General features: G+C 39.0%; 1 protein-coding gene across 1 annotated transcript; it reads left to right on the top strand.

Annotated features, from left to right (window-relative positions):
* The first annotated feature begins 479 nt into the window (after positions 1 to 479).
* Positions 480 to 17,176, top strand: LOC138770088 (placenta-expressed transcript 1 protein-like). Its single transcript, XM_069949017.1, has 7 exons — positions 480 to 732; positions 7,623 to 7,812; positions 9,880 to 9,935; positions 10,882 to 10,905; positions 11,733 to 11,774; positions 11,919 to 11,954; positions 12,862 to 17,176. The coding sequence occupies exons 1-7, from the start codon at positions 549 to 551 to the stop codon at positions 12,975 to 12,977; spliced, it is 648 nt and encodes a 215-aa protein (XP_069805118.1). The 5' UTR covers positions 480 to 548; the 3' UTR covers positions 12,978 to 17,176.
* Positions 17,177 to 20,415: the final 3,239 nt, after the last annotated feature.

Below are 20,415 nucleotides of genomic sequence, written 5' to 3'. Positions count from 1 at the left end.
AAAACAAATCGATCATTTCTTTTTTTTTCCTCTACTGTACGTTAGTTATTTGTAACACGAACCGATCATTTTTTTTTTTTTTATGTTCGTGTTCGGGACCCGAACTGAACATCGGGATGTTCGCTCATCACTTTCTTATACCGATGCTTCTAAAATCACTAGGAGTTGTACTTGTGCGACAGCTAGAAAGCCATAAATGATAAACTGCCCTTCTATAGCTATTATCATTGTTTGTTGCAAGTTCCCACCTACCTACTGAGAACTATAGTATTCTATAAGTTTTATTGAAGAAGAGATACATAATAATTATACATGTCACACATGAGATAACCACTTCCTAGTGTGTTTTTTTATTGAGTTAATGAATGACTATTCCAATTTTCTTCCACTTCTTAGCCCTTTGGCAGTTCAGGTAACAATGCCAATGAGAATTGGTCCTGCCCTTTATTTGCATGTGAGAAGCCAAATAAAAGGTCCAGATTTTCCATGTCAGTGTTTTCCTCCTGCTGACGTGCTCGCATTACCCAGGGATAATTCCATCATCACAAATGGCACCAAGTGGATTTGCTACTTTCCTCCTTTCCCTTGGTCTGGTGGTTTCTAATGTTAATGGAGATAATACCACTGCCCTCTGTGACAAGATACTGACTACTGCATTAAGCAATGCCAGTTTGCCAGAATTTAACTTGACGGTGTCTCCTGATAAGCTTCACAGCAGTACAAGTTACACTGGTAAGTTACTCTACTTGCAGATTTGACCAGAACATCTGTTATTAGAGCTTTTAAAACGTCTTTTATCAAATATTAATCTTACAGATGTTTGTAGAAGTCATTTAAGTTTTTTGATGTTGCTTAATAGAAAAGCATGTACAGTATGTTATAGATGCACAAGCTAGAACAGGTTGCACGGAAGTCTTTCTACAACAGCTGGTGCCTATGGCGAATTTATAGTTAGCAAAGCCCACTTTGTCAGTAGGATACTTAACACTATATGATATATGCAACTTGATCATCCAGTTATCCAGAATTTGACAATCGTTGACAATTTCCTCCAAAAAAAGCTAGTACTGCAACTCAGCAGGAGTTGAGATGCAATGCAACACACAAACTGAGGACAGGAGTGGCGCTGTTTCAGGAACAAAAGTAGCTGAGTTTTTCTAATCCTAGATAACACAGTAAATTTGCATACAGTACTATGTAAAACTGTACTATTTAAAAACTCAGTAGTTCACTTAACAGACTCAGCTCTGGTACATACTGTGGGACATGCTTGTTTTTCATGCATTTCTATTGTTTTACATTGTCAGAATAGAGAAATAAAAACTTGTTTATACCTTATTTATTTACATAAAATATAATTTTCATTACTTAATCTACAAGTTAAATGCACCTTATTATTACATACATTTTTCAAAACTTTTTTTTTTGTAATTTTTTTTTTTTTTTTTTGCATGCTTTGCCGATGTTTCCGAGAAGGGCAGCATAGAGTTTTTGTAGACGGACATATGTTGATCAGACCAGTTTTGCTTATTATAAAGACCTAGTTATTGTTGATTCCAGCCAGGTCTACTTACATAACATTTGGCCACTATGTTCTTGGTATAAACTGTGAAGTTCTCCTTATGTATAATGGTGTGTTTACACAGAGAGATTTATCTGTCAGATTTTGGAAGCCAAAGCCAGGAACGGACTATAACCAGAGAACAGGTCATAAAGGAAAGATTGAGATTTCTCCTCTTTTCAAATCCGTTACTGGCTTTGGCTTCAAAAATCTGTCAGATAAATCTCTCTGTGTAAATGCACCCTAAGTCTAACATGTCTTTTGACCATATGTTACCAAAGCAATGTTATTTGATCAAAAAGTACACCACACTGTAGATATTTTTTTTTTCCACGGGAGCCAAAGGCAGACAAGTTTTCATTAAGTACAATGTGATACACACCAACAATAAGAGAGATATTTCTCCAACATTTCTTCTAAATGTCTCATCTGCTAGGATGATTCTGTCTCATTGGTGGCTGTGGCACTCCCGCTCGAAGTTCCGCCTGTCCTATAGGCTCCATTCTATGCTCAGGCAGATTCTGCTATCTGTCCATAGAATTGTCATGTCAAATCTTTGGGCGGAAGGCAAAATCTGCTTGAGCATATGATAGAGCCTATGGGACAGGCGAAACTTCAAGCGGGAGTGCACACGTTATCCGCTGGAAGTTATCTGTGCGGATTCCGTAGTGTGCACATACCCTTACCTGTATTTCTTCTAAGCAAAATTTCCTCTCCAATTTTAGGCTATGTTCCCACAATATCTCTTTTGGCCGTTTGATGCCAAACTACAGCCGTCATTTCATAATGACGGTCGTCATTTGTACAATAACAGCCATAACTTGGCACCAGACTTTGTGGGAACATAGCCAAAAGCACTTAGAAGATAACATTTTAACAACTGAAAAACTTGGTGTTGATTAAGGTTCTTAATGTTTAAACAAACACACAATAAGGTTTAAGAAAACCTGAGTAGAAATAAAGAACAAGGATATAGAATCTCATATATTGTTGATTGTCCGAAATGGTATCTGGGAACTCAGCCAAGCTCCTGCCATGGAACCTAGCACAGAGCTTGACGGAAAATGTAGACTTCATAACACTTGGGAAATGAAGAATATCAGATAAAATAAAAATAATAAATAAATAAATAAATAAAAATAAAAAATAAAACATACTGATCCATAGTCAACCATTTCATGGTACATTGAGATTTCAGGCTCATTAAAAAACATGACTGCACTGTGGCTGACTAAAGGCAAACTAAGTGTTTTTGCACCTCGTTCTTCATTTAAAGCCAATTTGTTACAATTATAGTTAGTTTCAAGAGTAAATTCCTTGTGCCATACAAAACTTTTGCTAATTGAAGAACTAATGTCTACTTGTAAAAAAAAACAACCCTCTACTTATCGTATGATCTTAAATAGTACTTGAGAGATGAGTACATGAACCCATGACAAACAATAATTCTCTTCAAGCTCTTTAATTTTCCATTGCCACTGGTGGTGTTGGTCCCATTTTTCACAAGCTATATATATGTTTGTAACAAGGTAAAATTAAGTTTTCTACCTTTACTGTTCTACTTTGTGTACATGCCAGCTTTTATTTTATCATAAAAATCTTTAGGGTCTGTGACTGGTAACTTTTACCATGAGCTAGCATGTTTTTAGACAAATTTTCACTTGGATTAACAGACTAATCACACCGTCAATTTCAGATCATTATCAGGGACACCTCTTTTCTGAATATATGGCATAGCTAGAGAGAGTGTAGAGATATAAGTCAATCCAAGCTACATTATTCTACCTTCACCATTCTCTGCTCATCAAACAGCTTTAAATGTGTCCAGCCTTACCCTTCTTTTAGATAAGTTAAATGGGTAATCCCATCATCTAAATTTTTGTGAGGTGATAGGGAATGGAAAAGAAAGCAAGTTAGCAAATTCTTGTAATGTTGATAGCTAGTTGCCTAGCTTCCCCACCAATGATATTTATTGGGATGTCACTCAGGTGGTTGGGATCCTCAGGAGTGGTAAGAATAGATTTTACCATCCCTCGACTGTATCCCTCTGAGGTCAGACCATCACCAGGGCTTGGATTGTCCCTGGAGACATGTATGATTCATCTCAGCACTGCTGGATCCCGTCCTAGCCACACACCCACACCGCAGTCCCAGTGCCAAATCAGGAAGTGAGAGTGGATGCAGGAGTATCAAGATGAATTCTCAGCAACTGAGACTAACCCTTTAAGGAAAATATTTTTTCTTCACAATATCCTGAAATGTTATATTCCTCCTGATTGTCCCTTGACAGGTGATATCAATGGAAAGAAGGGTTGGGTGTGTTTGGTTTCAGTTGCCCAACCCTATTGTTCTGGGAGAGATAAGTCACCAATGTGTGGCTACAGCTTACTCTCCACCACACCCTTATTCATAGGCCGTGGATGGGGATGCCAGTGGAGATAGCTGTTGGCCAAACAAATGATTTGTTTAAAGCAACACAAAGTGGGGAGACGCCTTAAAAACATTAAAATCCATAAGGCCCAGAAGGCATCCATTTTAGAGTTTTGCAAGAGCTGAGTACTGTGTTAGACAGACCGTTATTCCTAATATTTAAAGATTCTATAATGACAGGGATTGTTCCACAGGACTGGCGCGTAGATAATGTGGTACCAATATTCAAGAAGGGGTCAAAGAGTGATCCTGGAAACTAGAGGCCCGTAAGTCTAAAATCTATAGTAGGTAAAGTATTTGAGGGGTTTGTAAGAGATGCTATACTGAAGTATCTTAATGAAAATAATCTTATGACGCAGCACCAGCATGGATTTATGAGGGATCGGTCTTGTCAGACTAATCTGATCGGCTTCTATGAAGAGGTGAGTTATAGACTTGACCTGGGGAGGCTGTGGATGTTGTGTATCTGGACTTTTCAAAGGCATTTGATACCGTGCCACATGGAAGAATAGTCTACAAAATGAAGATGCTGGGACTCGGGGAAAATGTATGCAAATGGGTAAGTAACTGGTTGTGTGATAGAAAACAGAGGGTGGTCATGGAACATATTCAGATTAGGTTTTAGTTACTAGTGGGGTACCACAGGGGTCAGTGTTGGGTCCACTTCTTTTTAATATTTTTATTAATGATCTTATAGAAAGGCTACAGAGTAGAATCTCCATTTTTGCAGATGATACTAAACTGGGTAGAGTAATCAGCACAGAGGAGGATAATATCATATTACAGAGAGTTTTGGAGAAGCTAGGGGCTTGGGCGGTGAAATGGCAAATGAAGTTTAATGTGGATAAATGTAAGGTTATGCACTTGGGCCATAGAAATAATAAGTACAGTTATGTGCTAAATAATAAAACACTGGGTAAAACTACTTCCGAAAAGGACCTGGGGGTATTGGTTGACAGTAAACTCAACTTTAGTGATCAGTGCCAGGTAGCAGCTGCCAAGGCTAATAAAATAATGGGATGCATCAAAAGAGGTATAGATACTAAGGATGAGAATATAGTTTTGCCTCTTTATAGATCACTGATCAGACCACATAAGGAAAACTGTGTACAGTTTTGGGCACCGGTATATAAGAAGGACACAGCTGAACCGGAGCGGGTGCAGAGGAGGGCGACAAAGGTCATTAAGGGAATGGGTGGGTTACAGTACCAGGACAGGTTATCAAGCTTGGGGTTATTTACGCTAGACAAAAGACGTCTTAGGGGCGATCTGATCACAATGTACAAATATATGAATGGACAGTACAGAGATCTTTTGTAGTGGTCTTTTTACTCCTAGGTCTGTAACCATGATAGGGGGCATCCTCTACGTCAGAGGTCTCAAACTCACAGCCCTCCAGCTGTTGCCAAACTACAATTTCCATCATGCCTGGACAGCAAAAGCTAAAGCTTCGGCTGTCCAGGCATGATGGGAATTGTAGTTTGGCAACAGCTGGAGGGCCGCGAGTTTGAGACCCATGCTCTACATCTAGAGGAAAGAAGAGTTCACCTTCAGCATCGACGCGGGTTCTTTACTGTATGAGCGGTAAGACTGTGGAACTCTCTACCACATGATGTTGTCATGGCCGATTCATTAAATAAGTTTAAGGGAGGCCTGGATACTTTTCTTGAAAAATATTAAATTACAAGTTACGGGCATTAGATTTCCGGTGATACGTTGATCTAGGGATTATTCTGATTGCCATTGGAGTCGGGAGAGAGTTTTCTCCCTGTGGTGGGGCGGTTGTTGTCTGCCTTATGGGGGTTTTTGCCCTCCCCTGGATTAATGCAGTAGGGTTTCCCTGGGTTGAACCTGATGGACTCTTGTCTTCTTTCAGCCTTATTTACTATGTTGCTATGTTACATTTTTCTTCCTCATATTCTAAAACAACATTCCTTTTAAAATTATATTTATTATGTTATAATAACTTTTTATTGTATTAATTCTACAGGGAATTAATTGTGAATTGAGTGTTAATCTGTTGATTTTTTTGGTACAATGTCGAGGCAGTTGGTGATCTTTGGTTATCGGTTATATTTTTATGCTTTTTCATGTTTAACCTTTTTTATTTGGTAAATTGGAAAAGAAAGTTTATTTTTAAACTTTTTTTTAAATTACATTTTTATTCCTTATAGGGACTTTACTATGCAACTGTTTTATCACTTTTACAAATCTTTACAATACATATACATTGTAGTAAACTGTCAAATTGCTCATACCTCATATAGGATGGCTTGCATTAAACTTCTATGATAGCAGCCACAGACACAGACTTTCACAAGGCCTCCAGCTGCCATGACAAGCCATTGCCACCAGATGATTGCAATCAGAAATGATAGGCGTGCAGTTTGTAACCATCTAGATGCCTTAGTCAAAATTGACAGTAGCATCTAGGTGGTTTAATGACAACAATCGGAGCTAGCTAGCAGCTGACCACAGTTGTCTGCTGTTAATATAAGTAAGCTGCAGAATATGCCCCCAGTGCACATTGGGCATACATGTACACCCAACAATTGAAACAGGTAAAGCCTTAGCGTCATTTGGAGTAATTTTTCACGTCATACATATCAAAAGTTATCCATTACTCTGAGTCTCACTACTGAGGCCTTCTGAGATCCTAAGATGTAGAAAAGGTGACTGTGTTGGAATAAGCTCCACTTCCCAGCCACCCGAACATCGGATTTTTTGGCATAGACTGTAATCAAGCAAACAAGTCAAATTTGATTGTGAGACAAGGAGAGATGTGCGCTGTATTTCAGGGTCACAGAGGATCAGAAGAAAATCTAATGACATGTCAAAAGTTACTCCAAATGACACTAACACTTTAATTCTTGTCTTTTTCCAGTTAGTACATTGCTATATTTAAAAGGGTTATCCAGCAAAAATGTTTTTCTTTCAAATAACTGGTTTTAGAAAATTATATGGATTTGTAATTTACATCTATTTCAAAATCTTCCCATACTTATCATTATTATTATTATGCTTCTGGATGTCCTGCAGGAAATGTTATTTTCTTTTCAGTTTGACACAGTGCTTTCTGCTGCCATCTCTGTCCGAGACAGGAACTGTCCAGAGCAGGAGCGGTTTTCTATAGGAATTTGCTACTGATCTAAACAGTTCCTGGACATACAGCAGCTGATATGTATGGGAAGACTTGAGATTTTTAAATAAAAGTAAATTACAAATCTATATAACTTTCTGAAACCAGTTGATTTGAAAGAAAAATATTTTTGCTCGGCAGCCCCTTTTATAGCTAATATAAAGGAGAAATCCCAAGACTGAAAGTTATTCAGCATTGTCAGGATAGGGAATACCTAGTTAATCGGAGGTCCAACCTTCTGAACTTGGCAATGTGAGTAGTCCCAAGGAGAATAAATAGAGTAGCAGCCAACCATGTGCATTGAGATGTTATTCACTCTGAGGACACATACCTCCATTTTCAAGACCAATTTTAGTCCCAGTGGTCGGATCCCCACCAATCAACTAGTTACGCCTTATGGTAATTCTATTGCAATATGTACGTATGAGGTATAGTACTCTTTTGAAAATATTATTTGGGTAACAATGCTTTTTTTTCTCTGTTCCTTTTTAGTTCAAGTGCATGGAAGTGGCAATTTTGCAGTCCTGTTACAAGCACTTACTGTGTCCAGTCCTGTAGGAAGCTGGTCCCCAGGAAATAACAGCTGTAATGAAAGTGTCTTGTTTACTGACCATTTCCTAAACAACAGTGTCCTCAGCACTACATGGACGTCCCCAGCCAATGTGACAAATGTTACAATTAAGTAAGTGGTCAAGGTTCTATTATACATCTTAAAATGTAGAATTTGTAGGGTCTTTTTTAAGTGCCTTTTTTTTCACCTCACCTCATGCATCTAGGTCCAAGGAGGGGTATACACTTTTATTAGTCACATAAGTAGTTGGGAATGTGGTTGCTGAAGGGGTGTTCCAATTCCATTTTACTCCATAGTTGAAAAGGGATTATATGCTTTATACATAGGCTCAGTTTTACAAAAATTCATCGTTAGAGAGTGTAAACTTGAATGAGAGTTAGGGTACTATTACACGGAACGATAATCGGTCGATCATCGTTCCGTGTACTAAACACAACGATCAGCCGTTTGGACCTATAATTGTCTGCACCGACCGCGCATTGTTACGTGTAATAGTGGTGCGCGGCCAGCGGCTGACGATTTGCAAAGTGCATACATTACCTATCCTTGGTCCAGGGCTCCTCCTGCGCTCCGTTCCTCCCCTGTTCCCACGTGCTGCAGCTTCAGAGTTGCCTGTCTTAGCTGACAGGCTGCTCAGCCAATCACTGGCCAAACCGCAGCAAGTGATTGGCTGAGAGGCCTGTCAGCTGAGACGAGCTGCTCTAAAGCTGCAGCGCGTGGGACCTGGGAAGAAGCGGAACGCCAGAGGAGCTCCGGACCATGGAAAGGTAATGTGTGCAGTTTAAGCAAGGGCTGCAAGGACATCAGTAACGATGTCCATGCAGCCCTTGTTAAACGATTATTGGGCCGTGTAATAGGCCCAGTAAACGAGCTCCTATCTAACAGATCGGCATTCGTTTACAGTTATTATCGGGCCCCCATCGGGCCATGTAATAGTACCCTTACACACACCAATCTGATATGAAGACAGTGTCCTGGGCTTTCCAGCCGTAGTGTATTTAGACTGGCATCAGCAGGCCACCAATGCCCAATGGGCTCTCTGACCCTCACTATCACTAGCTTTCGGTATCCTGATTTCCAGCTTGTTTTTGATCCTGCCTTTGCTTGACAATTTGGACCTGAGAAGACCTCCCGCCATTGATCTAGCCTGCCTGACTTTCTTTTTTGTAACTTTCTATCTTAGACCTTTTAGTGTGCTAGGCTGGGTTCACACTGTGTTTTTGCAATACTTTTTTCCCATCTGTTTTATGCAAAAAAAAAGGCAACTTCCATCATTAAAAAAAAAAAAAAAAGATCAAAAACGCATCCTTTTTTAGCGTACACAAAAATGTGGTAGGCCGTGTTTTTGTGCACATTTAAAAAAAGGATGCATTTTCATTAGTTTTTTAACCTTTTTTTTTACACAGGAAGTCAATGGAAAAACTTATGTACACAATTCCGTTTTTCATCCTCTTTTTTTGTTTTTGCAGAAAACAGATGAAAAAAAAAAACAAAAAACAGATTGCAAAAACGCAGCATAAGCCAAGCCTTAGGTCGCAAGCACATGTAACGGACATGGAATGCATGTAACGGACCCCCCCCGCCCCCCCCGGGCAGAATCTGTGATAAGATGCTGGGAGCAGGGGAACTGTATACATATGCACCGCAGTGCAATGACAGCGCCGTGTGGCCGATTCATTACAGCACAGTGCATATGAATACAGGTCCCCGGCTCCTAGCATCTTATCACAGATGCTGCCCCGGCGAGGGAAAAGTCCGCTGTTACATACATTCCATGTCCATCTTATTGTTGTGACAGTTGGCCACCATTTATGGTGCATCATCCAAATAGGTAGGGACAGAGGAGTATGTAAGAACATGGCTGCACTGATCCCTACCTAACATGGCGGAGGCTAATGCAGATAAATAGTAGACAGCCTAGTCTCAGTTTAAACTATTAGTTGGCATAAACTGTGTCAGGATTTTCTGCCGGCACATTTTTGTCTCACAATGTCAAAGCTCAACCCATACCCCCATTAACCGAAGCTGTAAATGTACCAAGCTACTCATTACAAACTGCTGACAGTTCTGACTTGCCACACATCTACATTATTCCAATGGCCAAGAGGCACAATATGCGGTATATTTTACAATAAGTACTCGTAATGAAGCTAATAAATTTCTCTTTAATTCTTTTAGAGCTTTTATACACAATGATACATATACTTTCCTTCTGCATCAAACATTAAGCCAAGGTGAGTTATGATCATATAAAATTTTTTCTTAATATTGTACCCTAAGGGTCTGTTCACACTGAGTTAAAATAGTAAAATTCTGCCCCTGTTGCAGACTCTGCTCGGAATCCCGTCTGCCTCAGTGTGTCAGTGCGATGCCATGCATGCACTCTCCGCTACTCTCCGCTCAAAGAATCTACATATCAGTTCTTTGAGTTGAGAGTGGTTGAGAGCGGAGATGCGTGAGAGGCATTACATTAAAAACGGTCAAAGGACGAGAAAAAAAAACCTGTTTAAGAACAACTAAAAAATACCATTCGTCATTTAATACACTGTGTGCAATGGATGTCCATCATTCCACTGACTTCAATGCATTCCACTGAAGTCATTTAAATTGCGGCAAAAAAACGGACGCATTTTTAAACAGAAAAAGTTCACGCCTTTTTTGTTTTTTTATATGTAGTGTGAACATAGCCTTATAGTAGCCAGTTTTAAGACTGCAGTGGTAGTGTGGGAAGTATCTGATATCCAATTGTTTTACTACACTCCCCCTGAGGTTCAGTGATTTTGTATTTTAACCCCTGTTGCCAAACAACTGTTAGACTCCGCCCTGATGCTCTGCTCTAACTATATGCCAATAGATATCTGAAGAAATGAATTGTTAAGTGACTGAAGTCCTATGTGTACACTCTAATGAGTAATACAAGAGCAACATTAGGGCCCTGGCAGGGAATGTGCCCATGTGTGGATGCTGGGGAGGGCTTGGTATACGGTGCCAACTTGAAAACAGATACATTGCCCTTGCAATGGTAGAAAGCTGACAAAATCTTTATAATAGCCTGAGCATAATTTATCTGGATTCTGCCATTAGTCAGTAGGAACTACAGAGATATTGCAATCCAGCTGTAATATGTTGAAAACAGTTTTGAAATTCATTCTTGTAAACTGATGTTTTCTTGTTTTTTAGAGTCGGCTACTAATACAACTATAGGTTAGTAAAGCTGCCTGTTCTACAGTTTCTTTTTATATCACCAAATATAATGAGGTGTAAAATGACAGAACATTCCTATAACACAGGATATCAGAAAGCCAAGGGGTCACTCAGGCCATCAAAGTGACTTGATGGCCAAGACGATTGGTCCAACATAGGTTCACCGGGGCCACTTTTTGTTCTTCCATGAGTTTCCTCTGGCTTCTCTAGTTTCCTCCTGCATTAAAAAACATGAAAAAATTGATCAACTGCCTATTAAATTGGCCTTAGGAAATAGAAGCGTGCTTAGGAGGAAGTTCTGCTTACTGTGTCTGTTGGACCGTCTCCAAAAACCTTCTCCACCCTTATCCCTCCAAGAAACTTTATTGAATTATGGAAAGTCATTTGGCATTGTCTTACCTCAACACTCACTTATTGTCAACATTTATAATGAGGCGGATCTGAGATGAATCATCCTGTAGTTATTATCCGGGTTGGAGAATATCCCAAAAAGCCTGTCCTATTATCATACAAAAAATGAAAGCAACATACAACGTGGGACATTTATTAAGGGCTTTGCTCATATTTTTAAGAATTAGGTGAATCGCCCATTTTTAGTCTAAATTCTATTTATGAACCAGTATTCGACGGGCGAATATTTTTTACATCTGGTCAGTACTAGATGAATTTGTTTGTACAAGTTTTTTATTTTATTTACAAATTTATAAATAGATTGTTATATTAAAGTCCTATTTAGCTGGGTAAAAAACAGATGAATACTTTGTAGAAAAATTGCACGTTTTAGACTCAATAGTAAATGTCCCCCCAATGTGTTTTCTTCATTTCAGCAACGCCTACTGCTAACACAACACAAAGCACCAATGTTACTGGTATGTTTCATTCAAAAAAATTTTGTTTTTAAAAATTAGCTTTTTGTTATTTACTGTTTTTTTTTTTATTATTTTATTTTCAAGAAATACAAATCATTTTTGGATATCTTTTAATTTTTTGATTGTATTGTATTTCATCCACAGCTGCTACTAACACAACAGAAAGCACTAAAGTTACTGGTATGTTTGATCCAAAATTTTACTTTAAAAAAAGAAAAAAAAAAAGAAATATATCTCTATCTATCTATCTATCTATCTATATAAATGAGAAGTGAAAGTCTCATGAAATTAAAGAAAAAAAGCAAAAAGGTAGGTGGGGGTGTGGGAACATAATGAACAAAGTATATTTACCTATCCTCATGCCCCATAGCTCTGCTCTTGTGTTTAGCTGACAGCCGCCATTGTCTTCCAGCTGCAACATCACCTACCCACCTGATCATTTGCCCGATCAACCAATCAGTAACTGGGGCGGAACACTACCCCAGTTACTTACTGGCTGAGCAGGCAATTAATTAGCTGGGCTGTGACGTTGTAGCTGGAAGAACCGGGTACATGATGTACCCAGATTCCAGCCAAAAATGAAAGCCAGCGGCTATCAGTGGGACCTGGAGTGGAGCTACAGGGTCACCAGGGCTGGTGAGTATGCCTTGTTTATTACGTTCCCTGTGCAGGCCTGCCTATTTTGAATTTCTCAGGACTTCTTTAACAAAAGGTAATTTTTTTGTGAAAAAACATCTTAACTTAAATATATATGTTCTTCTTATATGCTTTTATTTTCTAAATGAATATTTTTATTCCATTTTTATGGTATTGGGGAAGCCAATATGATTGAGCTAATACAACACCACGTCTAGGTATTTGCTTTACTGCAGACACTTGCTGATGAGTAATTGGGTCCCAACATGGAATCTGTAAGAGGTCTTGCAGTACTGGTCTTCAATACAAACTTGATGGCTGATAAATAGTCGTAAGAAGCCCTAAAAAAATAATGTTTGGATAAAATATAGTATTTATATCAGTGTTTGTATGCAAACATACAATTGAAAAACTACTAAGTAATGCTTTTATGTTTTTTATATAATTTCAGCTGTAACACCAGTCAAAACCACAAGTACAGGCTCTGTAGCACAATTCAGTCTTCTATCTATGGCTTTAAGTGTGATCCTCGGTCTACTGCTGAACCCCAGCAATTTCTGCTTTTAATGGATTTCATATAACAGGACATTCCCTGGGAAAAAAAATTCCAATCATATACAAGATTTATCATATTGAAAATTTCTTGTTTCTTAAGTGTAACTGATATAAATTATAATGTAAAATCTAAATATACATTAAGGCTATGTTCACACATTATAATTAATTTGGAAATCTACTGCCCTAGTGGTCATTGAACACAACGGCCGTAGTTTTCCTAATTCATTGATTTCAATAGAACAACGGCTGTTGTTGTGCACACAGTGCATCAACTATGGCCGTTGTTCACTGTGGCTGTACAAAATAATGAACATTTCTATTTTTCGCAAACAGTGGCCGTAAAAAAAATACTGCTCACACACTGTGTGGCCGTTCTGCTGGCCATAGTGTGGATGGAAGTTAATGGTTAATTCATTTCATTCACATCCATATGGCCAGCAGACTTCTATGGGTGTAAAATAATGTTCCTATGGCCAATAATGCATTATTGGCCAGAGGAACACATAATACAGCGGATGTTGTTTGACAATCAAAATGACAGTCAAAAAAACAGCCATTGTATTACAACGTGTGAACGCCTAAACATGTAACAATAGAAATCTCACGAGTTAGCAGGATTTGAACAAAGTAAATTTTGGAGTCTTATGTAATTTTGTAATGTAATAATTAGGGATGGTCCGAACCGAATTCGGTTCGGGTTCGTACGGACCCGAACCCTCGGGAATGATTCCCGCTGTCTGCCCGCTCCGTGCAGTGGGTGGATCCAGCGGGAGGACCACCTGGAAAACTGAGATACAGCCATAGCCATAGGCTAATGGCTAAGGTAATTACATAACTCATGCAGCCCTCATATATTTACATTAAAGGGGGTTAACAAGAGGACTGTCCTTAGAACAGGTTATGCATATCTTATCAAGCGCTGAAAACTTTTCATTGATTATATGGCTTTATACATATGTGCACCACACATTTAGGAGTGGCTGTGCAAGTTTCTGCAGCCTTGTCCAATTCAGAGTAGCCACTAAGAGCACATAGTGCCTGTGTCTAGACCATGTAATCAATGAAGATTGTACAGTTCTTTATATGTTTGAAACCTTAAGGCCCCATTCACATGTCCATGTCACATGTCACATGTCCATGTTTTTACTGCCAGGAAATCCTAATCAGGAGGCCTCAAAAGGCATCAGGAAAGCATCAGGATTTCCTGATGGTAATTAGTTTTTACCTTCAGGAAACTGGGCGTTGAGGTCCAAGAGGCGGAATGGGGGGTTGTGCAACAGGAGGCTGGGAACTCAGGGACTCCGCCGCTCCTATAGACTTCTATGGGGGGGCCCGTGCCGGGTTTCTGGGTGAAAATAGGACAGGACGTAAAAAAAAATCCTGACCTATTTTCCAGAACGGATAGCCTTCAGGAAAAATCCTGAAGGGTGTCCGTGACTAATGTATTCCTATGGGTCCGGAATTCCATTAGAATTTCTTGGTAAAAAATCCAGACATATTTCCCGGACGTGTGAAGGGGGCCTTAAACAGCAGATTGGTAGGGAATGTTAAGAAACCCCTGCCTGCCTGTTTTTAATTTCATGGGACTTCTCCTTTAACTCAAAAATAGTTTTCATATTTGCATCATTTTAAAATTTACTTTCATAATTTCGGCACTACCAATGAACAGTTGTCAAAATTTCTGCCAACCATACGTAAAAGTATTTTATCACTTCTAACTTTTACAAGAGGTGTGGACTGTTTAAGATTGGCCATTCAAAAATGTCTCAGCTGCCTTCCCCCCCCCAGAATTGTTTTGCTAAGTACCAAATAGACGGTACTAATGCATGTGTTCACATTTTTCCAATTTTTGAGGTGTTCCTTGGATTAGGGGATGGAGTTGTCCTTGTTCACCTTTTTAAAATTTCTAAGGGGTATTCCAATTTACTTAAAACAACAACACAAACTTCGAGAACTGTAAAATTATTATCCCCACCTTGCATGGTACATCACCAGCTCTCTGGACTCGTTCACATGGGCGTGTTCACACTACTGGGAGAAGTAAGCAGAGCGTAGTTTGTCATTTATAGCCCTGGCAGTTTGTAGTATCCATTTGAAATGTGAATTTCCGTATATTAGTCTTTGCATCTCCAGCTAACTGCACTGCCTAACCATAATCTATTTCCAAATGTCAAGTAACCGGAACACTATTATAATACTGAACATCCTTCCCGTTTTAAATCTCTACATTACTGCTAATATTGTGACATGTAATTTATAATGTAGAATAGAATACGGCGATTTGTAAGTTGAGAATAAAGGGATATTGATAGTTGCATATATAATTTAGTTGCTTTGTTCCTGCCGTTTCTTTGTATCATTTATGCGCTTGGTTAAATATTAAGCCAAATAATAGTCTCTGTGTTAGTGGGAAAACTGAGAGAGTGTGCTTCCAGGAATGATCGCTAACATAGTTAAGCTAGTTGGTATATTTAATTTTCTTTCATGGATAAAATATTTGGCCAGAAATCTAACATAGGAAATAGCATGAATTACTAGATGATTTATTATATTTCTATAGATTCTGTACAAGAGATTGTCAGTCATCAGGAGGCAATATAAAGTTAAATGTTAACCACACAGTGCTTACAGGGTGTACACAGGGATATTATATCACTCTTGTCCACTTTGTTCAAATGAAAATCCAGATGTCTTTGTTCTCCATTTGCTCAATGACTTACTATTTACATGGGACTATATCCATCAGGCCGCCCGTCTACATATATAGTGGGCTATACTTTACCTGTACAGAAAGATACAAATAGGACATGAAATGGATCTAGTGTTGGAACAATAGGCAGGTGAACTGAGTGATACTATCCTAGTATAGAGTAGGAGAAGATTACAGTACATAGTTTGTATTAACAGTTGCATAGAAAATTCCACATTGATGCAAAACGTGTAATCAATGATCTGGGTGAAGAATAATGTATTCCAGCTTCAATCTCAATGGGGCATGGATAAAAATGGTCATATGCATAATTCACATGGTGCAAGTTTTAGAAAATGGTATACCAAATGCCAAGGGAATGTTTGCTGCTGCCAATGTCTAGTGGAAAATATTTTCTATACATATAGACCAGCCATTAGATGTTTCCCTGTTTACCCGTAGTGTCTGTGTGTTTATTTACTTGTTTAATAAATGATTAGCCGTTATAACAACTGCCCTTTCATTTATGAAAATATGGACCTATCCTTTAAGAGAAAATCTTTTTAAAAAGAGTAACATGTTTATCACTGCCAGCTTTACACTGTCCAAGTTAAGCCATAGTATTGTACCTGTAGGGAATTCAATGCGCTGTACTTAGACTTGAATGCATATACAAAGACTGCCCAGCCAAGGCATTATATTCCCAGTGTAAGGGTCATTACATGGGCCGACTACAGCCCGATCATTTTAGTGAAAGAGCGCTGATCTGCTAGATCGGAGCTTGTTTACTGGACCTATTTGACGGCCCAATAATTGGGCAGCAAGGGCTGCATGGACATCGTTAGCAATGTCCATGCAGCCCTTGCACAAACATCTGATACCTTACTTCTCCCCGCTCCCAGTCTTTTCTCCTGTGCTCTGCAGCTTCCCACCGTGGCCTATGATTAATCTATGATCAGCTAACAGGCCGCTCAGATGCTGCAGCTACCAGGACCAGAAAGGTGAGAAGACCAGGAGCAGGGAGAAGACCAGGAGCGGGAAACGCCAATGATCTTTTTATCGGCTGATCGTTATCTCTATTACAAGGAGCGATAATCAGCTGAATCGGCTGATACAACCAATTATTGCGCTGTGTAATAAGGCCCTTAGTCACAAAGTCCCATTGCATGCTCATTTTCAGGAATTTAGCTAGGTGGGACTGGCAAGGCAAGGGCCCCAGGCACCAGGGTGGCCAACAAGCCATTCTCTCTTAGCCATGATATTTAGATACAGGGCTATAGCAGTGAAATTTATCTTTTCCTCTGGGTTAAATAAAATGTTAAGCTATACCACGAAATACAGAAGCACAGAATGTATTTGCAGAAGGTGTATGTGAAACCTAAATGGAGGGGGGGGGGGGGTGTAAATGCCCGATGCTTACATACAGCAGTAACAGCAGATCATTGTGTAAGACTTGCATGTACATTGACTGTATTATATTTGCTCATACCTAATAAAAGATTTATAGTTTTACTGTAAATGTTCTAGTTTATTGAGTCCTTGAATATTTACTGCACTGAATATGACAACTTAGATCTATGTTTTCTGTGAAGCACTGTCCTTTGTGCTCATTCTTTTCGAACATTAGTGACTGTGGTATTCTGCATAGGGAATATAAGAGAAACTTGTGCCCCAATGATCACTACTTTGTCTCCTTATAAACATTATGGCTATGTTAACACGTCAAAAAAAGAGAAAAGACGGTGGCTTTTCTATTTAAAAAGACGTCCGTTATTGCCAAAATGTAGTTGACTTAAATGCAATACATTGAAGTCAATAGAATGACGGATGTCCAATGCACTCAGTGTATAAAATGACAGAATTTGTCTGTGTGGACGTCAAAATAATGATCATGACAATTATTTTCGGACGTCTTTTGCAAACAGCAGACGTTATTTTTTAGTTGTTAATACATAGTTTTTCTTTTTTCACCATCCTTTCACCTTTTTTACTATTAAATTCAATGGACACACCCAAAGGCCAATTAGTCCACCAAAACTACAAAAATTTAGCAACAGCCGTCATTGCACCGACGAGCAGCCAAACAGCAAAATAACAGACGTCATCTTTTCTCGTCGAAAATGTAGAGGAAAAAACGTGTGAACATAGCCTATGAAGGCTCTACATTTATAAGCACTTCGCTTATACTCCGGCTTCTGCTAGCAGGGCCTTGATTGTTTCAGTAATTAGTGTGTTATTCTGTAATGTCGGATTGTCTGTACTCTTAGAATGGGAATTTGGTGGCACTAAATAAAAAAACATTATTATTACTATAATTATTATTATTTGAGCTTAGGGATTCTACAATTAAAAATCAAAGTATACACATATAAAAGTCAAGGTATATAGATGACATTCTCAGGCAGATCAAAGATATTATTATGGTAGAGCTATTATTGTTATGAATGCAGAATATAAAAGGGCCCTTTAAATTTTGCTGGCACACAAATCATTCAACAGGGACATTGTATGTTAGCACCTATTGGAAGGTCATAGTCTATGAAAGGTAGCAACATAGCAGCTAAGAAAGAATTTATGAAAGTGTTGAGCGGTTCCCTGTAAAGTGTAAAGGGGTCTGGAGAAGCGTTGCATAACGCGAAACAGCTGTCACCTGTGAACATCATGACCGAGTGGCGTCTTACCTGCTGACATGATTATATTGTGTTTTTACCGCAATAAATGAGCACGAAGTTCTGCACAAGTATGATGGTGAGTGCGGCTTTATTTTCTTATTGAGAATTAAGATGGACATTGCTAAAACTATGGCTGAGCACCCCATCTAGCAGATTATTTACCTCCACTCCATTCCACTGAAATTGGTGAATATCCATGTGGATGCATAAACCAAGCTCCTAGGGGGATCACCTGTTTTGCCGATCTGTATCTTTTTCAAGTGAATGTTCCCTGTAAAGTGACTGGGACGCCCCTGCAAAAGGAAGGGATGGAACGGGATCTGAACATACTAACCTCTATAGAAAAAAGTAGTTTACTTACTGGTGCTAATAAGGGTATGTTCACACTGAGCAAATTCTGCGGAATCCCGTCTACCTCAGTGTCAAAGAGCATCTCTATGGGAGGGCTTGCGCGCCTGCACTCTCCTCCGCTCTCCGCTCAAAGAATTGACATGTCAATTCTTTGAGTGGAGAGTGGAGGCGCGCAAATTCTGCCGAATTTGCTCAGTGTGAACATACCCTAAGAGCTGAACCATGTTAGAATGCAGATGTCACTTATCCACCAGTATATATTACATAGAGTTCAGTACAAATACCAGTGTGACTGGTGTCATCAAATGCGTTTTTACACAGATCAACTTTTATAGAAAAAAAAAATTCTAGAAACTAGCTTTCTTTTGTGAACTAGATTTATAAAAAAAATGTAAACGATGAAGACCAGAGATGGATGAAGAGCTCCCAGCCAATGGTATGCTCAGGGGCCTCTACAACCTTTACTTAAGAAACAAGGCTGGTGATGCCTACAAGATTAATGTACAGTGAGTAAGTTCACAAAGTATAATGTCTACAGAAAACAAAGAAGGAACACGTAATGATTCCTGGAAAGACTTGGTCAACCGGATACCCAGTCACAAGACTAAACTATGAAAACCATGACGCATGGGGGTTGAAGAGTATAATGAATAAAAATGGGACAAAGGGGTAATGTTTCTTCTTAAGGAGAGCATCATGAAGATGTATTGAGACTTATGAAGCAGCTCTCTGGTTCCATGAATATAAATGAGCATTTATCTGTTGTGTCATAAATTGACTTTAAGGGTGCCTTCACACCTACCGGATCCACAGCGGATCTAACTTCTGCGGATTTGCAGCGAGATCATCTGCGGATCCAGTATCAATTCACCCCTATGATAGCACATACTCACAGCGGGATTGACAGCCAGCAAATATAAACTAAGGGGAGAATTTATCAAGAATGGTGGCCAGTAGTGTATGCCTCGTAGGAGAGTAGAGGTATAGTATATCTGTGCCCCATTGCTGTTCAAATTTACACAATCTTTTATGCACAAAACTTAACCAAACATTAAAACTAAAAGACGTAAAATATTAAAATCCTATTACAAGGTCATTTGATCAGAAAACTGTTTAGAAACAAAAAAACAGAGCTGGTGTGCCAAGGAATGTTTATAGCAGTGAGGCGGCATACATTTAGAAAGAACACCCTTATAAATTTTCATTAGAACGTTGTGTTTTAACTTTAGAGTTAATAGTTAACCCTATTGTTCCCTTAGGCGAGTAAGAGACCGGATAAAGTGGCGTCTACCTGCACAGTCATTGCGTGGCACAAATTTTTAGCTTCACACATTTCGTGAAATAAACTTCTGGGTTTACAATGCATTTGGCAGGTCATAAACACATATTATGGATTTTCATTGGTGGGGATAGATGACCTGAAACCTGTTACTGTTACGACAATATAGCCAATGTGCACATAGCATGCCACATCCCCATATTACTTCAAAAGATTTATGTGAAAAATGTAGTCTATAGCTAAATAAACAGCATTTATTGGGCATGGGGCTTCTAAGCCAGACTGCATAATTTATAATAATGTTTATTTCTATAATTTACCATTATAATACTGGTGTTTTCTTCTGTATAGGGTATAATAGCCATACCCATATGGGCTGCACCATCACCAGGGCGGAGGATGTGCTGTTTAATGTGATTTTGTGCAGGTACTGTATTGTTTATTGTCTTGCACCGG

This window comes from Dendropsophus ebraccatus, chromosome 12, assembly GCF_027789765.1.
Source record: "Dendropsophus ebraccatus isolate aDenEbr1 chromosome 12, aDenEbr1.pat, whole genome shotgun sequence".
Classification (NCBI taxonomy): Eukaryota; Metazoa; Chordata; class Amphibia; order Anura; family Hylidae; genus Dendropsophus; species Dendropsophus ebraccatus.
The sequence above is the reverse complement of the archived record's forward strand: the minus strand, read 5'-3'. Positions and strand labels throughout refer to the sequence as shown.